The sequence below is a fragment of a genome, unplaced genomic scaffold (assembly GCF_019419815.1).
Source record: "Pyrus x bretschneideri cultivar Hongxiangsu unplaced genomic scaffold, Pyrus_bretschneideri_v1 Contig1, whole genome shotgun sequence".
NCBI lineage: Eukaryota > Viridiplantae > Streptophyta > Magnoliopsida > Rosales > Rosaceae > Pyrus > Pyrus x bretschneideri.
Window position 1 is genome coordinate 7,133,542 of NW_025999390.1, and position 24,819 is coordinate 7,158,360.

Below are 24,819 nucleotides of genomic sequence, written 5' to 3' on the forward strand. Positions count from 1 at the left end.
GCCGACATTTTTCCATAGAGATTATTTGCCACGATGATCCTCTTCTAGCCTTCTCTAGCCTGCATCTTAGCTCATTTCATTAAACAACTTGTGGTAAGTCGCGATGATCCATTTGTATTGAAAACTCTCCTAGAACAGGATCCTATGTGCTCTTCCAAGACGATACATACCTAGCTAAACCGGTAACCAAGTCCCAACCAATCTTCATTTCCGCTAGGAATGTGTCACAAGGATAATCAAAACTCTGCCACAAGAAGTTATCCGGGTTAGTTCCGTTCCCAACTTGCACCACAAGATCTCCAGAATCCAAGAGTTGCGATACCGGATTCCCTTCGATTCTTGATGAATTCGATGATCACACAATGCTGTTTGAGCTATTGATAAGGAGGACGAGAATACCTTAGTGAGCTTTAAAAGTCCTGAAGAATCACCAATTGATGTTTCTCTGTTGGCTACCCACACAACAGCATCAGTACAATCCCATTTGAAAGCTTCCACCCGCTGAAACCAGAGTTTCGACGTCTCTAATATGTCAAGCTGGGGTGATTGTGCATGGCGTAGCTGCAGATGAGATACCTAGGAAGGGAAGGAGAATAAGAACAAACACACAAAAAGGCTTCTCAAGGATTGCATTGGCATCTTTTCTACAGAGAAGCAAAAAGTGGAAGCACAAGACGTTTAGCTCTCTTTCAAGATTATTCCTTCTTTTATCAGGTATTTTGTTATAAGTTTTGGCTTTGTGAAAGGCTAAAATAAGTTGCCATTTGAGAGAAAAAAACTCAACAATGTTATTCACCGTCTAAATTGTAGCGCTTAAACACCTTTGTTAAGTAATAACCTCCCTTAAGTTATAATATTGGTTTGATCCTAACTACATAACTTTAAAGAGATTTTACTATAGTTTGTGTGCAGTCGTAAACGGCCACGTGATCCAAATTGCCAAAGGATAGTACTTTCCTTCTTCCCACTAGTGTGATATCGTTTCACCGTACAAACGTCATAATCGAAACTATTTGTTCTCTTATAATCATCTAAAAATCATATTTAGAAAATTTATATGATTTGAAGACACTTTAGTTATCTATATGAAACAAAGAAGTTTACCATTCATCATTTTTAACCCCAACTGTCAATTTGTTTAACTCATCAACAACAACTTTACATGACGTTAAAGACAATGAAAAGTTTTAGGTAAACTTATCGTAGTAAAGTAATGCCACAGCGTTAGTGGGAAGCTATCGTGAAGCAAATATAGTTCACAAGTTACATCTTTTGGCCTAACGTATTTGATCTTTACAGCCCCAAAAGTGTCAAAACCGTCACTGCGGAGCCGAGCTCGACTGATAAAGTAATAAGTGTTCCTACAAATAACGGCACATGCTTTCAAAGCAAACCACCAAACGTCCTGAACCGGACCTTGCTATTATCAGACTGCACGCGACATGGGTTAAATCTCTTACATTATTCACAATTCAAGTATTTGTCTTGGTAATTGGCAAAATAAATTGAATACCGTTACTGCAAACTTATGATTTCATGTCATTGTTTCCCAACTGAGACTGCCAAGGGTCACGTCAATCTGCCGAACATGTTTTCTGATGGTAGACTGAAGGATGAACAAGTACCGGAATGAAGATCCTACCGAGGTTCTATCAATGTAGGTGCTGAATTATTTGAACACGGGTGCGTTCTTGATGGTAATTCGGGGACACTTTGTTTAGCGTAGAAACCAGGCTGCTTTTGAGGGATCTACCACCACAAAAAGCTTTACACACACTGCCAAATGCAACAACCCAGAAGCTTATTACAAGATTGCAAGTCTGGCTGCCAGTATAATGTCATTTTTGAACTCTCTCATTTCTTGTCCAGAATTCTTCAATAGCCTCTTGACTGCAATATCGTCCCTCCTATCAATGTGCCCAATATATGGATCATCATTTTAACAGGTCCCAAAATTTTGTTTCACAAAGTAACTCATCTTAGTGGCATGAATTTATATTACCTTGTACACAGGTCCAAGGCCACCTTCTCCCAGCTTGTTGCTGCTTGCGCAGTCACTAGTGGCTTGGCTACGGTGGTCAAGTCAAATAGTGGTAACTCAATGTTCTCCCTGCTTCTCCAAGGTACTCTTTTCCGCAATCCTTTTTTCTGACACCTGAAATGTAAGTGAACAGCTAGTTACACTGTTGAAATTTTATACCGATCACTACCTTATCTGATGCACTTTATGTAGTCAAGATACTTTGATTTAGATATTTGTACCATAATCTTCTCATCATGTATCTGATAAATTAGACCATGTCTAAGATAAATACATTGATTTCTGAGTTTCTTCTGTATATACAATGTCAGTCCCGCAATTAGCATTCCCAGGATTTAACACTGCAGAATGATGAGAATTGATCTCAAATATCCATATTAAAACAAGCTTTTCATGTATTTTAACCCTACTTTGCATAACTGCAGACAAAGGCCTAAGACAAGCCTCATTCTGAAGCTGCCACCGCCACCAGGAGTGAATTCTTTTACGGCGGTGAGGTTACCAAACCAAAGAAAAACAGCCACTTCCTCCCTCCTAATATCTACATAATGTAGTTTTAACTGAATTTGTTACTTAGCCTTTTAAGTGCATTTTTCTACTAATATTAAACATTTCACACAGCTGGGCAGCTGGGCAGATCGGCAAATGTTCCTCCCAAAAGAGCATATAATTCTGTTTTGAGTCTTATACCAAAGAGCATATATTATTTTGCCACTGAATTTGTTTGTACAATCCACAAGTTACAAAAGGAAATGGACAATTAACTCATAAACCCAATAGGAACACAGGTAAAAGCAGTCCTGATAACAAATGAGCCTAGTAGCCTACCATAAATCAGAAATGCTAGCTCAAAATCTATGAGAAAGATTGAAATATAAGGATGTATCATGTAGGTATGATCAAGATACATCAACGAAAATGTGAGATTCAGAGAAATAAAAAACGCTCAAAAGGAACCAAATCAAAGTTATACAACAATTAGATCAACCACGGAAACCGATTAAAACTAAACTCGCAAAATTGAACTCAGATAAAACTATAACTCAAACAATGGGTGGGCAATGTTTGAATGAATGAGAAAATACAGAAAAGGAAGGTACCTTAAAAGGCTAAGCTTTTATTTTTAGAGGGAGGGGGGTTGAAACCATGGTGGAGACAGCAAAAAAGAGAAGAGGATCACTCAAAACATACACAGTATGTGGGATCATTTGCTCGCCCTTCTTACTTCTTTAAAGGATGGCATCACATTTTTGGTCTTTTCATATATCTTTAGAAAATCCTACGCAAGCATGAAGCATAGTCATTTAAACAAGTTTGATGACCAAATCACTACTCTCCAACCAATGCTCCCTTAATAAATCATAAAATGTCTGTTCTAAGTTTCTCTTGCCTTCTTCAAGAAAATGCTATTGTTCTGTTGAATGCCAGCACTTTCACCCCCCACATAGATCCTTTCATTTTTACACATAAATCCCCCACAGACTTCAAAATAAGTACAAATGGTCATGCTCATCTCTCACAGTTTGTATAAAGAACTTATCCAACATCATGATACTAGGTTACATTGAAATTACAATAAGAAAAACATTTGAACAATTAGTCCAGTTAACTAAGAAATCTCCCAGAAGGGAACACAAATGACACAATAAAATATTCCAGAATTTAGCCATCTCATCAGTCACTCATTAAATTGAACCGAAGTGAACAAGAGTGAAGTGAAAAAAGATCATTAACATACATGTCAACATACAGAAAACCTAAAAATGATGCGTCAGATCAATCATCAAATACCATGAAAACATGGGGTTTGGTTTGGAGGACAAGGCTCAACTACGAACCTTGCAAAAGTTTTAGGAGATATTTCACAGCAGCATCCAAGTTTTCTTCAGCTCCTATCTGCAGAAGGAGTAGAAATGTTGAAAACAACAAACAAATAGAAAAGGGCAGGAAACTTCCAAGCTCCCTTCATTGATCGTATCAAAGATCTTATCAAAGAATAACTTATGCTAATTCAAGATTTATGGTAATGACACTCTAGTAAACTATAAAACTTCCTCCATTCTATTGAGACCATTTCAAAGAACAACTTATGCTAATTCAAGATCAATCTGTAAGTTCCACATAAATTGAGATTGTTAGAAGCTCACCGGGGGTAAACAATCTCATAAACAAGGATAAGAAGTTGCAAGTTTCTCAAATTATACTATACAACCAATAGTTAATCCTTTCTGGGTAACATCACCAAATTTCTCTCTCTTTTATAGGAAAAAGAAAAAGAAGTTTGGTAAGCAATGATGAACTAAGGTAACAACGCACTGAAAAAACTGATGGCAACAATAAACCAAGGAAGCAATGTATTATGCCGATAATAAACTGTGGCAACCATTAATCAATGCAACAATATTATTCAAGAATAAAGTTAGGTAACCTTTAACTGAAACAACCATGATGAGGCATCAATACACCCGAGGCAATCATAACTGAAACCAACATTAAATTGAGGCATCAATACAACCGAGGCAGCCATAACCGAAACTGACAATAAACCTGAGGCAACCATAACCAAAACAAACAATAAACTCAACCACTAATCGAAGCATCAATACAACCGAGGCAAGCATAAACGAAACCAGCAATAAGTCGAGGCAACCACTAACCAAGGCATCAATACAACCGAGGCAGCCATAACTGAAATTGACAATAAACCGAGGCAACCATAACTGAAACAAACAATAAACTCAACCACTAATCGAAGCATCCATACAACCGAGGCAAGCATAAACGAAACCAGCAATAAGCTGAGGCAACCACAACTAAAACCAACAATAAAGCGAGGCAGCCATAACTGAAACCAACAATAAACTGAGGCAACATTTAACCGAGGCATCAATACAACTTAGGAAACCATAACTGGAACCAACAATAAACCAAGGCAACCACTATTTGAGGCATCTACACAATTGAGGCAACCATGGATGAGGCATCAATAAAATTGAAGCAACCACTATCACTCATTAAATTGAACTGAATTGAACAGAGTAAAGTGAAAGAAATCACTAGCATAAATGTCAACATACAGAACAAACTATGGAATCAGATCAAATACCATGAAAACACAGGGGTTGGAGGACAAGTCTCAACTACCAACCTTGAAAGTTTCATGATATATTTCATAGCAGGATCCGAGTTTTCTTCGGTTTCAACATCAATCAATGCAACCATGAATTGGGTACCAAGGGAGAAGATGTGCAAAAACAATTAGGACAACAAGGAACCAGAGAATCAAAATAACTTCAGCAAATAACAGATACAATGTGTAACATACTTTCCAATTAGTTCTCACATCTATGTATGCGATGGCAGTTGTAAGCCAAGCAGGCCACATGCAATATGGAACTTTGGATGAGAGATGACATTACAGATTCTGTATGTTAAGAATCAGAATAGACTGGTTTAGATTTTCTGCAATTTTGAATCCGAACACGTGCCTCCAAATTGTGCATATACATAATTACTTACCTAATTTTGCAGGTTAATTTTTTTTGCAAAATTTATATGAAACGAGGCATCAAGATAACTGGACAATTAAGAGTTGTGACAACATACCAAGCCAAACAAAAACCGATAAATCAATACAACCAAAGAAACCATTAATTGAAGAATCAATATAGCAAAGGCAACTAATAATTTCAACAAAAATACACCAAGAAAACCATGAAATGAAGCAACAAAAACTAAGGCAACAATAAAAAAAAATGAACAACCATGAATTAGGGCATCAAAATAATTGAAGCAACTGTGAATAAAGACATGAAGATAACTAGGCCTTCATGAACTAATAACTGAGGCATCTGTGATCTAAGACGACAGATACTGGGGGAAAATGAGGTAAAAGTATAGCCAGGGATAAACTGAAGGCAACTATTATTCAAGAATCAATACAACCAAGACAAACATGTATATGAGACATCAAATAATCAGTCGGAAGTATTGACTGATGAGAATAATATATTGAGCCAACAGTTAATCAATATGACAATACACAAGTACACTGGGAGAGTTTAAGACAACCATGAATACTCATCAAATATTAGTGGCAAAAATATACCAAGTTAACTATGGGTAACAACGCATCCAATGATTATGACAGTATGAGTCTGGATATCTAAACAACAAGAAAAAAGAGGCAATCACAAATTGAGGCATAAGATAAGTGTGACACAATCATGAACCAAGGTAACAACATACTGAAAAAACTGAGGCAACAATAAACCAAGGAAACAATGTATTATGCCCATAATTAATGTGGCAACCATTAATCAATGCAAGAATATTATTCAGGAATAAAGTGAGTCAACAATTAATTGAAACAACAAGAATGAGGCATCAATACAACTGAGGCAACCATGATTGAAACCAACAATAGTCTGAGTCAACCATAACTGAAACCAACAGTACATCGAAGAAATAACTAAACAACGCATCAATACAACTGAGGCAAGCAATAACCGAAACCAACAATAAACCTATGCAACCACTAATCGAGGCATCAATACAACTGAGGCGACCATAATTGAAACCAACAATAAACCAAGGCAACCACCATCGAGGCACCAATACAACTGAGGCAACCATAACCAAAACAAACAATAAACCAAGGCAACCATAATTGAAACAAACAATAAACTGAGGCAACCACTAATTGAAGCATCAATACAACTGAGGCAACCATAAATGAAACCAACAATAAGCAGAGGTAACCACTAACCGAGGCATCAATACAACCGAGGCAACCACAATTGAGACCAACCATAACTGAAGCCAACAATAAATTAAAGGCATCAAAACAACTTATAAAACCATAACTGAGGCATCTATACAACCGAGGCAACCACTATTTGAGGCATCTATGCAACCGAGGCAACCATGGATGAGGCATCAAGAAAATTGAGGCAATTATGAACTTCACAAAAATATACCGAGGCAACAATGGTCAAAGTATCAAAATAACCCAATAAAACCATGAATTGTGGCAACAAGTAACCAAGAAAAACATTAAATGTTAATAGTAGACTGAGGTATCATGAATTAAGGCAACTATCAACCACAATCATGAACTAATAACCGAGGCAACCATGATCTAAGGCGACATTATACTAGGGAAGAATGAGACAAAAGGTAGCCAGGAATAAACTGAGGGCAACTATTATCCAAGAAATCAATAAAACCGGGACAAAAATGTATAGAGACATTAAATAACAGTCGGAAGTATGAGTGATGAGAACAACATATTAAGCCAACAGTTAATCAATACGACAATACACCAGTACAATGAGAGTTCAAGACAACCATGAATAGTCATCAAATATCAGTGGCAAAAATAAACCGTTGACTATAGGTAACAATGAGTCCAATGGTTATGATAGTATGAGTCAGGATATCCAAACAACAAGAAAGAGAGGTAATCATAAATAGAAGGCATAAGATAACTGTGAGGCAACCCTGAAGCACGGTAACAACACACTGAAAAAACTGCGGCAACAATAAACCAAGGAAACAATGTATTATGCCTATAATAAACTGTGGTAGCCATTAATCAAGGCAACAATACTATTCAAGAATAAAGTGAGGCAATAATTAACTGAAACTGCAATGATAAGACATCAATACACCCGAGGCAACCATAACTGAAACCAACAGTAAATTGAGGCATCAATACAACCGAGCAGCTGTAACCGAAACCAACAATAAACAGAGGCAACTACTAATCGAAGCATCAATACAACCGACGCATCCATAAACGAAACAAACAATAAACCGAGTCAACCATAATCGAAACCAACAGTACATTGAGGCAACAACTAATCAAGACATCAATACAACTGAGACAACAATAACCGAAACCAACAATAAACCAAGGCAACCCTTAATTGAGGCATCAATCAACCAAGGCAACCATAACCGAAACAAACAATAAACTGAGGCAACCACTATCGAGGCATCAATACAACCAAGGCAACCATAACTAAAACCAACAATAAACCTGACGCAACCACTATTGAGGCGTCAATACAACTGAGGCAACCATAACTGAAACCAACAATAAACCGAGGCAATCACTAATTGAGGCATCAATACAACAGAGGCAACCATAACTGAAACAATAAATTTAGGCAAACACAACCAAAACCAATAACAAATTGAGGCATTAATACAAATAAACTGAGGCATCAAGATAATTAAGGCAACTATGAACTTCCACAAAAATATGTCGACACAACAATGATCAATGTGTCAAGATAATAACCCAAGAAAACCATGAATTGTGGCAACATATACCGAGACAACCCTGAATCTCGGTATCAGGATAACTGAGCAACAAAATATTGGGAAAAAAAATTGCGAAAAAACAGAGGCAATAATGTATTTAGGCAACGATAACCAAGAAAAGCATTAAAGGTTAATAGTACACCGAGTATCATGAATTAAGGCGACTATCAACCACAACCATGAACTAAGGCAACCAAAATCAAAGCCAACATGTATCAATTCAAATTCCACACCTACAAATTGTATGCGAAAAAACAAAATAAACAGAGAATACATACAACGCTAATCAACTTGTGAAAATTAGGTCAAAATAAAATACGAAGGGGCACTTTTCCACACAACCATGAAAGAATGAAATCAAAACCCTAAAATTGATAAGTTTCCCAATAAAATCAAAACTCTCAAATGTGCAACAAAAAAAAAACGAAATTGATAGGTTTCCCAATCAAATCGAAACCCTAGAATGTTTACCTGAGGTGATGGGCACAATCGATCTCGCAAAACCACTGGGCCGGTGCCATGGAGAAAGACGCGCATCTTTCTGACTTCGTCTTCCTTCTAGATTGAAGACCTTCCACTTCGCCGTTGCTCTGCACGCCGACTGTACGCGACCCACCCTAACGGTTGGAAATCAATATAAAGACACTCCCGGTCACGTGCAACGTGCAAATTCAAATAAGTCGGTGGCTTTCAAGCACGTGATGGTCACGTGTCTTTAAATTTAATCATTAAATGAAACCAAATAATGATATTTTTTGTTTTACAAACTATAGATAATTCATCCAATAATGTTTATTTTTCCCACTAGTTTGCGTGAATCACAAGTCGATACGTCATATGGTATAATATAAGTGATTGATAAGATTGATATGTTTCACTTTAAAGTATATTTTCAGTGCCGAAAGTTCAAATACAAGAAAAATCTCTGGTTAACTCGGACTTCCACTCATATTTTAATAATATGACAATTTAAGAACTTAATTAGTTTTGTCAATTTTTTTTTTTTTATAACTTAAAGTATAAAATTAAGTTCATCAATTACCCAAACAATTGACATGTCAAAATTTAGTATTTGTGTTAGTCTTTTACTTATTTAGATCGTCTTAGCTCTACTTCATTCGGGTTCTTACTCATCTTCCCATGGAAGCATCAATGAGGACATGAAGTAAGAGTACATTAACTCATTCGTCTTGCTTGTCAAACTTCCTATGGGATTGGTTGGAAGTGCTTTTAAAATGATTGAAAGACATTTTAAAAAAAATGTTTTTTTTAATTTCAAAAGCATTTAAAGTGTTTCATGCAAGAAGCACCAGTTATGTTCTTCATGTAGAAAGCACTTCCAAGTGTTTTTTTTTTTTTTTTTTTTTTTCTAAGGATTCATTTACATTTTAACTAATGATTGGTTTCAAAAACATTTTTACAGAAGGCGCTTCAACCATTTTAAAAGCAATTCCAAGCGGACCCTACATGTGTTTATGCATGATATTTTATCTTAGATTTTCTTCAATCCCCACAGATCCTTTGTTTGTTGTGCTTCAGGAACTGCTCGAAGCAAACTTATAATTCAAAACTAACAAACTTATAATTCAAAACTATCTTTCTTGCAAACTTATAATCTCATGTCTGTTTCCCAAATAAGAGTACAAGGTTCATGTTCATGTCAACCTACTGCCGAACATGTTTTGTGATGGTAGACCGTAGGCGGAAGGATTAACAAGCACCTGAGTGATGATCTACGAAGGTTCCATCAACGTAGTGCTGAAAGTATTCGCTGAACACAGTTGCATCCATGAATGTGATTGGGGACACTTCACTCAGTGTAGAACTACAGATGATATGCGTGGTTGAGTTACTCTTTGCACACATAGCAGCCCCACATGCAAACACCTTACAGCTTCAGAAAACCTCTTATCGATACGTTCAAGTTGTTTATCTCGAATCCACAGAGTCCATGCCTTACATGTTAGAGTTCGCAGAGATATCCGGGGAGAGAAGTTTAAGCTTATTGATTGATATAGTGAGCCAAACGTAAAGCTGAAGGTGAGAGCTGCATCTACTAAATTGGGGTCTCTTAGAATAATCATGATGATCCGGCAAATAAGTATTTGAGTAAAGGAGCAACCACTGCTATACTCAAACTGTTCCCCAGTAATGCATAACTGCAGCATAAAATAAACGGACAGAAAACGTCAGTCTTGCTGAACAACGGCTGTCGTGCTTAACTGTAGAATCCAACAAAATGAGAAGCTGAAAAGTTTGTACTTCTCATTTATTGACTTGACATACACCGAATAATTTTCATCAAATAAAAGACACGGCATTGTTTATTTTCTGCTAAAATACAAATCAAGCTGAACCAGTTGATAAAATAATGGCATACCGCTGCCTGAGGCTTATCTGCTGTGGAAACTGAAAATCTTCCGGGAGAGAATGCAAATTAGCAACCTAAGTAGGTCAAAGGAAAATTATCAATTGACACACCGAAAACATGAAAACATGAAACCAATAAATGGAGAAATCTACAAAAGATGTGTATAATGATATCAGCATACCTCCCTTGGGGAAAAGTATCGAAGGTTATGCTCCTTCAATGAAGATGTTTTATCCTTATTCTTTGGCTGCATATATGTCGCAATTTTGTAAATGTCAAGCAGCACAAAAGTCATTGGATATTGTTTCTTGATGAGTCATATTATGACCAGGAACAGAACCGTGAAGTACATGAACTTGAAATAGTGTTCCAATCTAATAAGTGCGGGAGTTCTTAAGTATCAAAACCTAACGTGTTCCAATAGTAATCCAAGTGTGTAATCTTACCTGCAGAGTTGCCAAAAGGGAGCCTGTACCCTTCACATATCGATAGTAACTTTTTGTAAAACAACAACATCGTTTCGAATCAGGATAGACAATATCTAAGCTGCATTAAGGATTCCTTGAAAGAGAGCGAGAGAGAGAGAGAGAGAGAGAGTTATTCAATAAAATAACATAAAGAATAGAGATTTTCCTTATTATAGCCTCATTGCATTAACATCCATTATGCATAAAATTTCTGACTTTTCACTCTTAGAGAGTTTCCTAAGGTAGACTGACGATATTCATGTTAAGAATTTATCAATAACGAAAAAGGATACCCATGGCACTTCCCCACCTCTCTATCAAGCTTAATGGAACAATGTACTGATCTACGATGCCGGTACAATATCCATTCCCTTCATCTTTCTCCAATATTCCATCAGTATCTGTAGAACTAGTAGTGGTCTCCACAAAATTGGACTCCGATTGGTCACTGCAATTCTTGAATTCAAGAAAGCTTTGTATAGGCTCACAAGATTCAAGTAACTTATCCTGGCTCTTTTGTGGTTCATCAAGTTCACAGAGCACTGTCTCATCGGCATTTGTATCCCCTAATAATGGCCCCAGCGAGTGAAGAAGCTGATTATCGAAAACTGGATTGTGAAAGGTTGAAGGTTTCCTCTTTGCCTGCAAGATAAATGAATATCTGTGTTAAAACTCTTGGAAATAATAAGAGCAAGAGAGTTCCAAGAGTTTCTGAATGACCTAGAGAACCAGTGGGAGAGGAGGGCTACCAGGCAAAAATAGCGTGGCCTGGAATAGGGTACACCAAACTGTAACGGACTCAATACGAACTCCTGCATAACAAAATTTGTTCTTCCCAATATCTCTATCATTTTTGTATGCGTATCAGATGTCTGCAGCCAGGAGATAAAACAAAGGAACTGGAATAAAAATAAATCAATATTTTACCTACAATTAAGCTAAAAATTCCAGAAAGAGACCTCAAATCCCACAACATTTTCCACAAATAACATCATTGGAGGTCGAGATGTGTGTGGTATCAACTCAAGAATGTTGAGAAATGAAAATGCCCGAGCATCGCCAGATTGCTTTTGAAGACCTATCCATAAGTAGCTAGTGAAAATCTATGCAAATTAATGTCACACATCTGTATATAGAACAACTATGACAAACTTACCTTGTCGAGTGTAAGGTTGGCAAGGAGGAGAAAGAAGCCATGCATCCGCCCCATAGCAGTCAAGATCAGCAGCAGTAAGGCTCTGAATATTACCCTGTACAAACAAGAATATTCAAACTTCAGTACAAGATGAGCTCAAGTAGACCTAGTAAACATCATGTCTGAGCAGTTGGAAAGCCAAACAGTAACAATGGAACAACTACAAAAGCAGCAAAACATCGGAACAAATGGTATTAAATCCAAACTGACCCAACACAGAACCACATGGAAAGCAATTTACACCAGATACCTTAAACAAATTGTAAAGAAATTATCTTTCGGAGAGATGGCCGAATGGCTGATAGCTCCGGTCTTGAAAACCGGTATAGTTAAAAACAAAGAACTATCGAGGGTTCAAATCCCTCTCTCTATTATTATAAATATTATAATAAATGTAAGGATAAGTCGTCTCGTTAAATCTTCAAATATTACTATTCCTTTCCTATTTTCCATTATTCCAATTAAATCGATTAGAAATCAACAAACTAAAAAGTAAGTGGACCTAACCCAGTGCATCATAATTATATCCACTATTCTGATATTAAAATTCGATAGAGATGAAATTGGATCTTTTTTTCTTTGGACTACGCGGGAATCGCTTTAGATTTAAGACAGATTCGCTTGGGTTTATCCATGGTTTGTTTATTCCTTATCCTGAAAATCCCAATCCTATTTCTTAATTCTACATCATCTTTGATCCCCAAAACTTACAGCATCTTAAGAGATAAAGCGCCTTTTGGGAACTGCCTATGGAGTGACTAAACGTGATTTTTGATAACCAAAAGTGCTTCCAACTACGTTTGGAAGAAAAGCTTTTACTGGATCATAGAAGCGTGGGAAGCGTTAAGCACTTGGACTTTCAATAACAATTTCAACGGATAAAAGCACTTCTAGAAAAAGTGCTTACTACAAAACGGGCCCCTAAGTGCAAGAAACTCAAATTGGGTAGCCATAAATTACAAACTTTTGATCCTCAAGTAATCAAGCACCACAAATTTGTACTTAGCTGTGCACAATGTATAAAAAGAAGCTTGAATTTGGATAAAATTACAAAATTGAACTAAAAACTGGGAAGAACCTGATAGGGACGGTGGCCGAAATTGTGCTCGTAAACGTCGTTGGCGGTGTCGTTGATGTCGAACGCTTCCACAACTTCGGCGTTCACTCCTGCCTTCATGAGCGAGTACCTCTGATAATCGGAAAGATGCAAACTTGAGCAAAAAGCGTTGAAGAATTAAAAAACTGGAAGCAAAAACTGAAAGCCAAAAAGGTGTATTTGAGGTATTGGGTTTTCTAGTACCATGCCGCCAATGCCGCTGTAGAACTCGAGGACCCGCCATGGCTGCTCTTCCAGTTCCTGCTGCTCTAAACCCTTCGCCATTAGCGTCGTCCCGCGGGTTGAACGACCCCGACTGCTAATTCGTTATAAGCTTTCAAGCGCAAACGACATGCCGTTTGTTCTCCGATGAGAACATGTATGCGATGCCGATTTTGATATTTCATCCTTGTAATTTCGTAATTTTCCACCTTAGTCCAATTTGGCATCTAACTTTATTCTTTTTCTTAGTCTCATGTAAACACGTTCTCATTTAAAAATATCGAAATAAGTTTCGTCTCAAGTGAAAAAGTAATATTGTTGATGAAATAAAACTACAATTACAAAAATGCAAGAACAAAGTTACATGCACGAAAATGAAATTCCAAGCAAGCCTAATAAGGTCTATGACCGACACATGAAGCAATGTTGTCATCAAACCCACCGCAAGTGAGGTGAAATCGGTGACCTATGAAGTAATGGTGAAAACACGATCTCCAATAATTTAATTGGATATAATAGTGAATAAGAGAATAACCAAAAACAACTAAGCACGATGCATCAAACTCCTTCAAATGCGAGGTCTAACCATATTTAAAGAAAATGAAATTTTTTACAATAAGGTTTATGACAATGATTGATTGATGAATTGACGAATAAAAAGTAATGTGAAACTCATGCGTAAGCATGACTCAAACAAGTACTTATGCATAGGGGTAAACCTACGTATGGGCATGAACTTGCAATTGATTGAAAGAAGAACCTTATATAATTAATCTAACATTAACATTATAATCTAGTGATGTCCTTCTGATGATAAGTTTAAGATGTCAAGTTTTGATATTAAATTATAGCTGATGCGGTGCATTTCTAAATATATTTATCGGCAAGGGACAAGAAAACCGCAGGCACGAGGGGCAATATTGTCAAGATGCTATTATCAAGAACCGAACGGGGACAGTCCAGTAACTTCACGCGTAGCAGAAGCAGCTAGAGCTAGGACTAGGCCCCCTCTATATATTTCTTCTGGAGGTTAGGTATTTGTCGACAGGCCTCACTCTCTCACCTCGTCTCCTCACTTTTCTGTGGCTCTCTGCGTCTCTCAGGTGAGCTCTCTAGGGTTTCATCACCCTTGTTTTCTCAATTAGAAACCTAATTTTTTTGCCATTTACCGCATCATAAATTACATGGTTGCGGTAGAAAATTCGGAGTTTTTTTAATTTTATTTTTCGTTAAACTTTTTGTTGATATAATTGAATTCATTAGTTGGAAAGTTCAAAGAGAAATAAAGTTATATATGTTTTCAATTTAGTTCGATGATGTGGTTATTTTGTCTTGCGCATGCATTTGGGTTTAGGGTTTGTGGAAATTTAGCTAGGGTTTAAGGATTCGGAGCTCGATTTGGTTATTGATTAGGGATTAGGATTGTTTTTGCATTTTCTGATCTGGGTTTGCTTGTATTATATAGATGATAAGATTTAATGTAATTAGTACTGGACTTGGAACTTAAAAATATGTCTGCATGTTTAGATTCTTACATCTGTTAAGTGGATTTAGTTGCGGGTTTTGGGTAAAGCCGGGGCGGTTTCTATGGTAAATATGATCGTTTTTCTGACTCCGGAAATACTTATTTACAGTTAGAACATATCATATTTGTACATTGGGTGATTGAGTAATAGTTGAGTAGATTTTTTTTCCCCTTTTTTATCGTTGAATTTACTAATACGGCTGTGGTTGGCTCGGTGAGGTGCAATTAGTTCCTTGTATCAGTGGTTATGCTGGTTTGAGTTTTGTTTCTGGGAGATAAACAAATGACGAAGAAGAAGAACCCCTTTGTTTTCATGGATGTGTCCGTCGATGGTGATCCTTATGAAAGAATGGTTTTTGAGGTACTTTTCATGAACAAATATATTCAGTCAATATTTGTCGTTCGGTGTAAACTGTGATGAATGATGAGTTCTTGTTGCCTGTCTCAGCTCTTGCTATGTGACTATTCATGCATTTCCTAATGAGTTTGACATTTATAATTTCCTTGGTGATTGCTTTACAGCTTTTCTCTGATGTTGTTCCCAAGACTGCAGAAAATTTCCATGCTCTATGCACAGGTAAACTATATCATTTGGTTCAGAACTGATTTGTTATTCATATATACGGGATTCTGTAACGAACTTGTTTACATGAATTGCTCTATGGAATTGAACAATTCGTATAATCAATTTCTTGTATTGCTTCTGAGATTGCGCTTTTTTCCCTTCTTTGGGGATGCTATAATATAGTGCCAGAGTAAGATCAGAAGGTTTGCTTTTCTCATGTATTTGTTGTTTTATTGAATACTCAGGAGAGCAGGGAATCAGTCCAAAAAGTGGAAAACCACTGCACTACAAAGGGTCCTTTTTCCATCGTATTATAAAAGGTTATATAGCACAGGTATGCCTCCTTATCTTACTTTTAGATTCGTCTTCCATAGGATTTTCTGGTTGAGCATGACTTAGCAGTGGTTTGTCTTGTAGTCAGTTACTCTTGTTTATGCTGTAGGATACAGGGCTGATGGTCCCGACTGCTTTTCTTGTGATATAGTTTTAAGGTTGTACTTACTAAGTTGTATATCCTTGAAATTTACTAGCTTTGTCATGCCCACCCAGTTTTGCATACACATTTCCTTTATAACTTAAGGGATTAATGGATGTTGTCTGTTTTTCAGGGTGGCGATTTTGTCAAAAGAGATGGTAAGTATTATAACTATTTATTTCCTGCAGCTTTTGCATTTAATGTGTCACTCCAGCTTGCACATTAACCTTGGCCAAAATCATGTTGTACATTCTTGTCTGAATTCAATGTTCGTTAATAAAAAAATCATTTCTTTGGAGATGGACTGAGAAAAAAAGTGTTGATAAATGTTGGTTTAAGTAAAAAGGCACATAATTTCAAGAAAGTTTATGAGAATTAAAGGGTTGATTTTGGGTATGCAATACTTATTTTCAAGCAGTGATGTTTATAGTAGTGCTTGAATGTATGATTACCAAATGAGATGGCATAATGCAGCCTGTTTAAGATTAATGTTGTAATGATAAACGTAATTTCAATTAGGCTTCCACATAATGATATACTCATGGCTTTGAATATACAGAATTATATTTATGTTTATTGATTAGGAATTTTATGTTGGAAAATACAGATGCTGATTGGAGATCAAGTTCTAAATGTTTTGCTATGTTTGAACTTTGATTTTGATTTTGATTGTTAAGTTCTGGAAAATTAGAAGGGTCTTGCTTGAGCTAAAAACGAAGGGGCATAAAACTAGGCAAAGAGAGATTATTGGCATAGGCTGTAAACACAATCAATTACAAAAGGCCTCTTCACTGGGACAGGGATCAATCCCTGGTGAGCTGACTTAGAAGCATAAAGGGGATCTTAGCTGTACAGGCAGTAGTAGGCATTGTGATATATTTTTTTGTTGAAATCGTTTATGGATAATCACACTGAAAACCACAATTTTAAATTCTGGTGGAAGAATTGATTTGCTTAATATTAAAAAAAAACTACCAATGATGACCCTATTTTAGTAATGCTGCTCCCTTAATGCTGTTTACTCTAGTGATACCAAGCATAGTGGAGGGTCCCTTTTAATGTGACTTGAGTCTGAGGTTTACTGGGGTTTCTTTGTTTGTTCTGTAGGCACAGCTGGTGAAAGCATTTATGGGGAGAAGTTTCCAGGTAATATACAGTATCTGCATCACTATCTCTCTGTCTCGCAATATTTCTATAAGCTCAATTATCAACTCATGTTTATGAATAAACTATGATTGTAGCCCCTGTTCACTCTTTGTCTCTACTTTTTAAGTTTGTGATCATGTCTCACTGTCACAAGCTTCCTTCAGTAGGAATTGCAATGATCATTGCTCAGGGAAGTGTAGTCTATGAACTGAGTAGAATTATCTTGAAATTGCCAAGTGTTCAATTAGTATGTGTGTTTTCTGGTCTAGTTAAGTTATTATTTCAATGCTATTTAATTTGGGGACTTGTGAGTATTAATAGTGTTAGTTAACTTTTCTTCAGATGAGTCACCTGTGCTAAAACACTCTGGACCTGGCCTTCTATCTATGTCTGTTGCTGATCGTGACTCTTTAGGTTCTCATTTCAACATCACTTTTGCAGCTAATCGTAGTCTTGACAGGTATGATTTCATTCTCTTCTTTTTACTTCTCTTTTACTGTTGACCTGATTTTGTTTGCTTTTGTGTAAGTTTTCTTACTGTTTGCCATTTAGTAGTCAGTTTTATAAATTGGTGGTGACATGATATCCTCAGACTGTTCAATATCTGATGAGACAACGTATATTCTTCAGTCTAATTACAGTTGTATATCATTGTACAGAAAGCATATAGTTTTTGGGAAGCTTGTACAAGGACATGAGGTCCTCAAAAAGATTGAAAATGCGGGCGATGAAGATGGGAAACCAACTGTATTAGTTAAAGTGATCAATTGTGGCGATTATAATGAAGGTAATAATAATGGATAAACTACATAGTTGTATCTTACCTAATTTTCAGCAATATGAAAACTATGGTATCTAAGGGTTATTATTTTTATTTGATTGTTTGTATGTGCAGACATAAAGAGAGCAAGTAAAGTGAAAGTTGGGAAGGATGCTTCTTCAGAAGCTAATAGTCATGAAGTGAGGCGAAGGGGAAAACACAAAAAATCTTCAAAAGATAGAAGGAAGAGGAGGAGAAGGAGATATGATTCATCTGAATCAGACAGTTCCTCAGATTCCGAATCTGAATCATCCGAGTCAGATAGTGAGTCTGACTCGGACTTGTCCTCATCATCTTATGCTAGTTCTTCAAGTGATGACAGGCGTAAGAAAAGAAAGAGGTCTTCTAAAAGAGACAAGCAGAGACGTGGAAAAAGGCGGGATAAAAGGCGCGACAAAAAGCGAAGGCGTCGTGATAAGAAATCTAAGATCAGATCAAAAAGGTTATATGCTTAATATTTATTTGTAATTCAAAAGTTATTTTATAGTTTCACCCTTATTTTTCAGACTTTTTCACATGAAAATACTTTTTTACTTGAGTAGTGTTTTGTATAGTACACTCACTAGTCCTTGTTGCTATGTCTCTGTGCTGTAAAGCCCCTTTAGTTGATAAAGTTCCCGTCTGATATGTTTTTATTTATAGGAAACCTTATTCAGAAAATGGTATAGGTTTTATTATATGACATCCGAACGGTTATAAGGACTTAAATTCGCACTTTGCTGATATTTTAAATTCTGTTCTCTAGGGCATCGGACGGTCTTACTGATTCTGAGAGTGAAAATAAAAGTGAAAGTAGCTGTGAAGATGATGGCCTGGATGCCCAAAGGAAGGATCAAAAGTCTAAGAAGGACATCTCTGAAAAATCTGGTACTTAAACTAATTTTCTTGATTTCATTTAGCATTCTTGAGTTGTGGTAAATCTGTTATGATAATTGTTGTATCTCACCTTCAAGATGATAGTAGTTATTTGCTCGCAGATTTTACTTGTGGTAAATCTTTCTTGGTCAAGATTTTACTTGTTTACCTTTTCTTTTGCAACTTTGGTTTTTATAGCTAGGGGGTGGGTGGGGGTGATATTTGTTTTGGAGAAATGAGCAAATATAGCTATTGGTGACTGGGTTTGCTATATGTAAGGATCCTGTGGTTCAGCATCTTATTAGTGAATGGGTCAAAGCTATCCTTGAATTGTGTTTATTTATCATATATGCAACCTGCATTTTTCAAGCTTCTTATATTTTTACTTTTGGTGGGTTGAACTTGAATATCTGTTTTGTTGCGACTTTGGATTGTTAATGTTGAACTGCTGTGCTTAATGGAAAAATGAATTTGAGCTAAGATGATTCAGGACATTATTACAATGGGTCAATGCACACAAGCAGAACTGAGAAACTGTTTTTCACTGTCTTACTAATTGACTTGTGTTTCATTCTTATAGTCTTCTGTAATTTATGCAGTTGGAAACCAACCACTTCTTGCAGACGAAGGTGATGCTTCAATCTACTCTAAAAAGATGGAGGAAGCAGAAGTGCTTGTGAAAGACGGTGCATATCCTAAGGAGAATGGAGAGCAGCGGAGCAATGGACTTGCAGGTGCTAAATATGACAAAAGTGCAGATAGACAAGCCTGACATAGTTGATGATCACCCAGGGAAATCTAGGTCTTCTTTCCATTCTTGTCACACCTCAGTTATTCTTTATGCTTACCGATTCTTCCAGATCTGGTATTTTATTAAAAGTTGATGAGCAGGAGCCGAAGCTTCAGCCCTAAGAGGGCCATGAGTAAGAGTATGAGTATCAGTCCCAGGAGGAGTCCTGACCAAGAGCCCAAGTTTAAGTGGCAAACGGAGTGAGAGCAGGAGTTCGAGTGTTAGTAGAAGCCCTCCTCCCCCTCAGAGGAGCAGGAGCATCAGCAGGAGTCCTGTTAGAAGCGATAGCAGTAGAAGCCCAGTCAGAGGTTTCAACAGAAGTCCAATGAGGGGCTGGAAGGGTAGGAGTCCAGTGAAAGGCCGGTCTCAAAGAAGCATAAGCAGGAGTCCTGTAAGCAGGAGCCCACCATATAGCAGAAGCCCAGTAAAAGTTCAAAGAAGCATAAGCAGAAGTCCACCAAGAAAATCATTGCGCAAGTCAATTAGTAGAAGCCCTGTTAGAGCTTCAAGAAGCAGAAGTCCAGTCATAGTTTCTCGAAGGAGAGCAAGCAGAAGCCCTGTAAGGGTCTCCAGAAGCAGAAGCCCAGTTAGATCTTATCGAAGGAGTGCAAGCAGAAGCCCTGTAAGAGTTTCAAGAAGCAGAAGCCCAGTTAGATCTTCTCGAAGGAGTGCAAGCAGAAGCCCTGTAAGAGTTTCAAGAAGCAGAAGCCCAGTTAGATCTTCTCGAAGGAGTGCAAGTAGAAGTTCAGGTAGGGTTCCTTCTAGGAAAACTGCTAGCCGCAGTCCGTTGAGGGTCCCTAGCAGGAATAACCGTCGCAGCTATTCAAGGAGTCCTAGCCCAGTAGCGCGTAGGGTAAGGTCGCCTATGTCACCAGATCGGGGTAGGAGCTTGTCAAGAAGTGCTTCACCTGATGGCTCACCAAAGCGCATTAGAAGAGGGCGGGGTTTCAGTCAGCGGTACTCTTATGCACGGAGGTACAGAACCCCTTCTTTGTCTCCTGTGAGATCTTATCGTTATGGTGGTGGTCGAAGTGATCGTGACAGGTAATTTGCAAGTCTTTTGGAAAGTTCTTTTACCATCAGCTAGTGTAAGATGATATGATGATTTACTGGCAGCTTTGTTTTTGCATTGCAATTGCACATAACGTGCATGGCCAATTTGTGTTTCTAGATATTCGAGTTATAGAAGGTCCAGGTACTCTCCGAGGCGCTATAGAAGCCCACCAAGAAGAACACCTCCTAGGTATGTTGATCGCCCTCTTATAAGCTTCATCTATTGTGCATGACTAGTAATCAGGCTGCTTATGTTGAGTTGCATGTCGGTGAAGAGTCCGGGTTTCCAAAAAAGATATGTATTTGAAATAAAACTTGGAGCCATATGATTGTGTTCCCGCCTTAGTCGTTATGTTTGTGGTTGGATCATATCATTTAACACATATCTGCAGGTACAGAAGCAGAAGAAGCAGAAGTCCTGTATCACGTAGCCCCCGTTATCGCGGCCGAAACTATAGTCGGAGCCGTAGCCCTGTCCGAAGTCGTAGCCCCATCCAAAGCCGCAGTCGTTCTCCAGTGGAAGTGTCTAGATCACGTGTCTCTCCTCGGGTTGAGAGGGCAAGATCTCCATCCAGAAGCAGGAGCCCATCAAGATCAAGATCAAGGTCCTCTCTGGATTCCAAATCTCCAATTCGGAGCGGAAAAAGCAGGTCTAGGTCATCATCAGGAAGCCCAATAGGGAAGAAGGGGTTGGTTTCGTACGATGATGTTTCCCCTTAGCCGAGTTGAAGGGAGATGTTTTGTTCCACTTTTGGTGGATCAGACTAGCTTAGATTATAAATAATTGGATTGTTCAAGGATATGTATGTTGAGAAATAAGTATTGCTTGGGGTACTATGAGTTTTAGGCACGCGATCTCGTTGATGCGGTTTTATTGTATGCGGATTTTACCCATGAGGATTTGTGGATCTTGTGCTGCTAGATGGTCATATTTTTGTGCCTTTTCTTAATTTGAGTTTGAGTTCGTATGATTTGTTATACGTCGGAATAAAAGGGCGTTACAAATGCATATAACAAATAATTTGGCCCCAAAAGGGTCCTTAAAAATTATATCTGAATATATTACTTAGGTGATATTGGATTATAACACTCAAGATTGGATTGAAACGCTCAATGTCTAAATATATAACTTAATATCTTCCATGGCTTTTAGTTTCAAGCCAATATTTAAGTGATAACTAGATCTAAAACTTCCTGTTAATTGTGTGAGGGTCAAATGGTGACGACTATCACGACAACAATTAAACACCAACTAAAGCAAATTGAAGGTAAAAGGAAAGAAAATAAGAATGATTTAAGCAAATTGAAGGTAAAAGGAAGAGAATAAGAATGATCCTTCAAAAAAAAAAAAAAGACAAATACAGAAAAAAGAAAGTTGATAAAATGATTCTTATATGGGAAATTTTCCTTTTTGTTTTGGTCCTATTCTTAATAGGATAACTAGTTTGATTTAACCAAACACTGCCCGACCTTAAACTTAGCACCCAACTGAAAAAATCTTTTAGCTCAGTGGTAAAATGGTAATTACAAGATTAACCCGATACAAAAGGAAAAAACTGACCCGATCCGACGAACCAAAAAGGTATAAAAGGCTGCAAAATCCAAAGTAATTCAGCTTCTGAGTGACTCTCGCGCATAAAATTTGGCAATCGCTGCGTCCCGCACTCCGCAGAGGAGAAATAATCAAAAACACCAAACAAATTCTCACCGAGACGGCCGCTAAAATGTGAGGCGCGTGGCATCTACTTCCTCGGCTCAGCTCCAAAACCTCGCCGCCTCAGCCTCACGCAGATCCTCGTCTCTCAATCCCACCCGTCGGTTCGTAACCTCCTCGGCGTCCTTCCCCTTCGTCGACGCCGTTGGCCAAATCCGCGCCTCCCTCTTCCCCCCACATTGCCTCCGCTTCCACCTCCGGTGCGTCTCCATTTTCTTCCTTATTTATACGTTGTTCTGATCTCGATTAGGTTGTTATTTTCTGTTTGGTTCCCTGGAAAATGTAGGCGCATTTATTTATTTTTCGGATTTTCAGAAATGAGAAGCGGATTACCTGCTAATGATTGTGATTACATTATGCATCAAAAATGCAAAATTTCTCACATTGAAACCCTAATCCTCTGTGCGGTATCAAGAATTGGAGATTTTATATATAATGTGTTGATTTATATTCGTTTTGTGGTATATGAAGCTCTCAAGAAAAACCGTCAAGAAGTTCATCCGGCTGCTACCGGTCACGAGCTTGAGGAACTTGCTGCCGAGCTTGAGGTTGATAATTACGATTGTTGGTTTGCAATTTTATCGAAATGTTACGAAGATATGAGATTTTCTTAATTACGCGCTACTCTTAGTGGTTGATCTCATTACATGCAGGGAAGGGACGTTCTTGAAATCAATTATCCTGTTGGTCCCTTCGGTACCAAGGTAGTAGTTCCATTTGATCTCTTGGATTTCATTTTTGTTATAGTTAGTCGGTAAATAGGAAGGAACTTCGAGCATTTTTGACATGTTCTTGTTGCATCATTCACAAGTATGCATCATAAATGTGATTCGCAACATGATTGGAAATTTAATGTTACCAGATTTTGTGCTTCACTGTTCTATGGCATGGGCTTGCCCGGCTTGCCAAGGGCATCTCGCTTAACAAAAACAAAGGGACTAATCATCTTAATCTTCTTTTAACTGCCAAAGAGTGATGGACCGATGGTTGTCTTAGAAGTTGTGTAAACCAGTGCTCGTGGAAGTCTTTTAACTGTATTCCTAATCTTGAAAATTCCTAATAATTGCGGGAGATCCTGTCTTTTTAGTGAAAGAATAAAACTTTGCTTGTCAATATCAAATCTCTTTGTGCACTCTACCTCTCATTTCCTTGCATAAATGTCAAATGAATGCGAAAGTGTGTAAAACTGTGCACAAAATCTTCCATTTAACTGGAAATATGTGCTGGTCTTCAATCAACATTCTCATTTAACTGATCCTACTATACTTTCGGTCTTGTAGGAAGCACCTGCAATTGTCAAGTCTGTCTATGACAAAAGAATAGTTGGATGCCCTGGTATTGAGGGAGGAGGTAAAGTTCTCCATTTAGTTACATAATATTTTTATCCCTGGTCAACTTAAGTCATTCCGAGGTTTCCTAACTGTAATTTCTGAATATGTCTGCAGAAGATGAGCACGATGTCGTGTGGTTTTGGCTGGAGAAAGGAAAGATATATGAATGCCCTGTCTGTACCCAAGTTTTTAAGGTGACTGGCTTGAGTCTTATTCTTTCCTTTTTATTCTTTTCTTCTATCCCTCCTCGTGTTGAAAGTCGTTTCTTTCTGTGTCTATTCACTACGGTATGGGTAGATAATTACGTTGTAGTCTCTGTTACATCTTTTGTAAATAGATGAACTTGTGCTTGAAATAATCAACTTCTCTAATCTGTTAACAGCTGGAAGTGGTTGGCAAAGGAGGTCCTCCAGACGGTCATCATTGATCCGCCCGACAAGTTTCTTGCACAAATAAAAATTTGATTTACGCGACGAGGAGGCAGTTTTTTATACTGTGTAGTTTCAATAATTCGTTTTTGGCTTGTTTACCGTAGTTCTTAAGAGATTGTGTCCGACCGATGTTTCAGTCGGTGATAATTTTGGTTTCATGGTCTGTTCATTGGAATTGGATTCTTTTGAGTCGCTAATATTTTTGAATTGTGTCCGAAGATCAAAATAATCGTGAATACATTGTTTTTCAAAGAAAAATCGATGGTTCATAATGCCTTTACATAATCGTCTCTTACTTTCCATTTATCCATTGAAAGATGTTACGTGTTGTTCGAAATCGTCAACAATTTAGAACAAAACTTATGTTACACTCCTTTTCTTCTTCTCTTTTT

The 24,819-nt window shown here is 37.6% G+C and overlaps 4 protein-coding genes across 4 annotated transcripts; 2 read left to right on the forward strand and 2 right to left on the reverse strand.

The window, feature by feature from the left end:
• Nucleotides 1–1,177: 1,177 nt before the first annotated feature.
• LOC103937103 (G-type lectin S-receptor-like serine/threonine-protein kinase RKS1) lies at nucleotides 1,178–8,992 on the reverse strand. Its single transcript, XM_009347018.3, has 3 exons — nucleotides 8,843–8,992; nucleotides 2,003–2,155; nucleotides 1,178–1,907 (listed from the first exon to the last, which is right to left on the reverse strand). Exons 1-3 carry the CDS (start codon nucleotides 8,890–8,892, stop codon nucleotides 1,805–1,807), a joined length of 306 nt encoding a protein of 101 aa, XP_009345293.1. The 5' UTR covers nucleotides 8,893–8,992; the 3' UTR covers nucleotides 1,178–1,804.
• Nucleotides 8,993–9,954: 962 nt separating this feature from the next.
• LOC103937104 (tRNA (cytosine(38)-C(5))-methyltransferase 2) lies at nucleotides 9,955–13,863 on the reverse strand. The gene is made up of 10 exons (XM_009347020.3): nucleotides 13,705–13,863; nucleotides 13,483–13,593; nucleotides 12,366–12,459; nucleotides 12,169–12,287; nucleotides 11,959–12,081; nucleotides 11,503–11,851; nucleotides 11,189–11,283; nucleotides 10,924–10,989; nucleotides 10,752–10,816; nucleotides 9,955–10,530 (listed from the first exon to the last, which is right to left on the reverse strand). The coding sequence occupies exons 1-10, from the start codon at nucleotides 13,783–13,785 to the stop codon at nucleotides 10,452–10,454; spliced, it is 1,182 nt and encodes a 393-aa protein (XP_009345295.1). The 5' UTR covers nucleotides 13,786–13,863; the 3' UTR covers nucleotides 9,955–10,451.
• An 832-nt stretch (nucleotides 13,864–14,695) lies between these two features.
• Nucleotides 14,696–21,880, forward strand: LOC103927557 (peptidyl-prolyl cis-trans isomerase CYP95). Its single transcript, XM_009336494.3, is given in 16 exon segments — nucleotides 14,696–14,825; nucleotides 15,463–15,608; nucleotides 15,770–15,824; nucleotides 16,058–16,146; nucleotides 16,421–16,445; nucleotides 17,395–17,433; nucleotides 17,776–17,893; nucleotides 18,093–18,220; nucleotides 18,329–18,695; nucleotides 18,999–19,120; nucleotides 19,708–19,874; nucleotides 19,876–19,910; nucleotides 20,000–20,063; nucleotides 20,065–20,942; nucleotides 21,070–21,141; nucleotides 21,344–21,880. Coding segments are annotated over 15 exon segments (2,565 nt in total). The 5' UTR covers nucleotides 14,696–14,825; nucleotides 15,463–15,530; the 3' UTR covers nucleotides 21,672–21,880.
• Nucleotides 21,881–22,468: 588 nt separating this feature from the next.
• LOC103927556 (cytochrome c oxidase subunit 5b-2, mitochondrial) lies at nucleotides 22,469–24,685 on the forward strand. The gene is given in 8 exon segments (XM_009336493.3): nucleotides 22,469–22,533; nucleotides 22,683–22,791; nucleotides 22,793–22,865; nucleotides 23,137–23,213; nucleotides 23,319–23,369; nucleotides 23,946–24,015; nucleotides 24,111–24,190; nucleotides 24,379–24,685. Coding segments are annotated over 8 exon segments (570 nt in total). The 3' UTR covers nucleotides 24,424–24,685.
• Nucleotides 24,686–24,819: the final 134 nt, after the last annotated feature.

Bases quoted from the DNA above. Each gene is read 5' to 3' on its own strand.
- LOC103937104 (XM_009347020.3), bottom strand. From the start codon at position 13,785: ATGGCGAAGGGTTTAGAGCAGCAGGAACTGGAAGAGCAGCCATGGCGG. The intron at 12,082-12,168 runs GTCTCTTTCTGG...TCCTGGCTGCAG, and splicing joins AAAATGTTGTGGGATTTGAG to ACATCTGATACGCATACAAA. The intron at 11,284-11,502 runs GTATCCTTTTTC...AATGCAGCTTAG, and splicing joins GAGGTGGGGAAGTGCCATGG to ATATTGTCTATCCTGATTCG.
- LOC103937103 (XM_009347018.3), bottom strand. From the start codon at position 8,892: ATGGCACCGGCCCAGTGGTTTTGCGAGATCGATTGTGCCCATCACCTC. The intron at 2,156-8,842 runs GTAAACATTCTA...CTTACATTTCAG, and splicing joins GATTGTGCCCATCACCTCAG to GTGTCAGAAAAAAGGATTGC. The intron at 1,908-2,002 runs GTAATATAAATT...GCACATTGATAG, and splicing joins GCCTTGGACCTGTGTACAAG to GAGGGACGATATTGCAGTCA.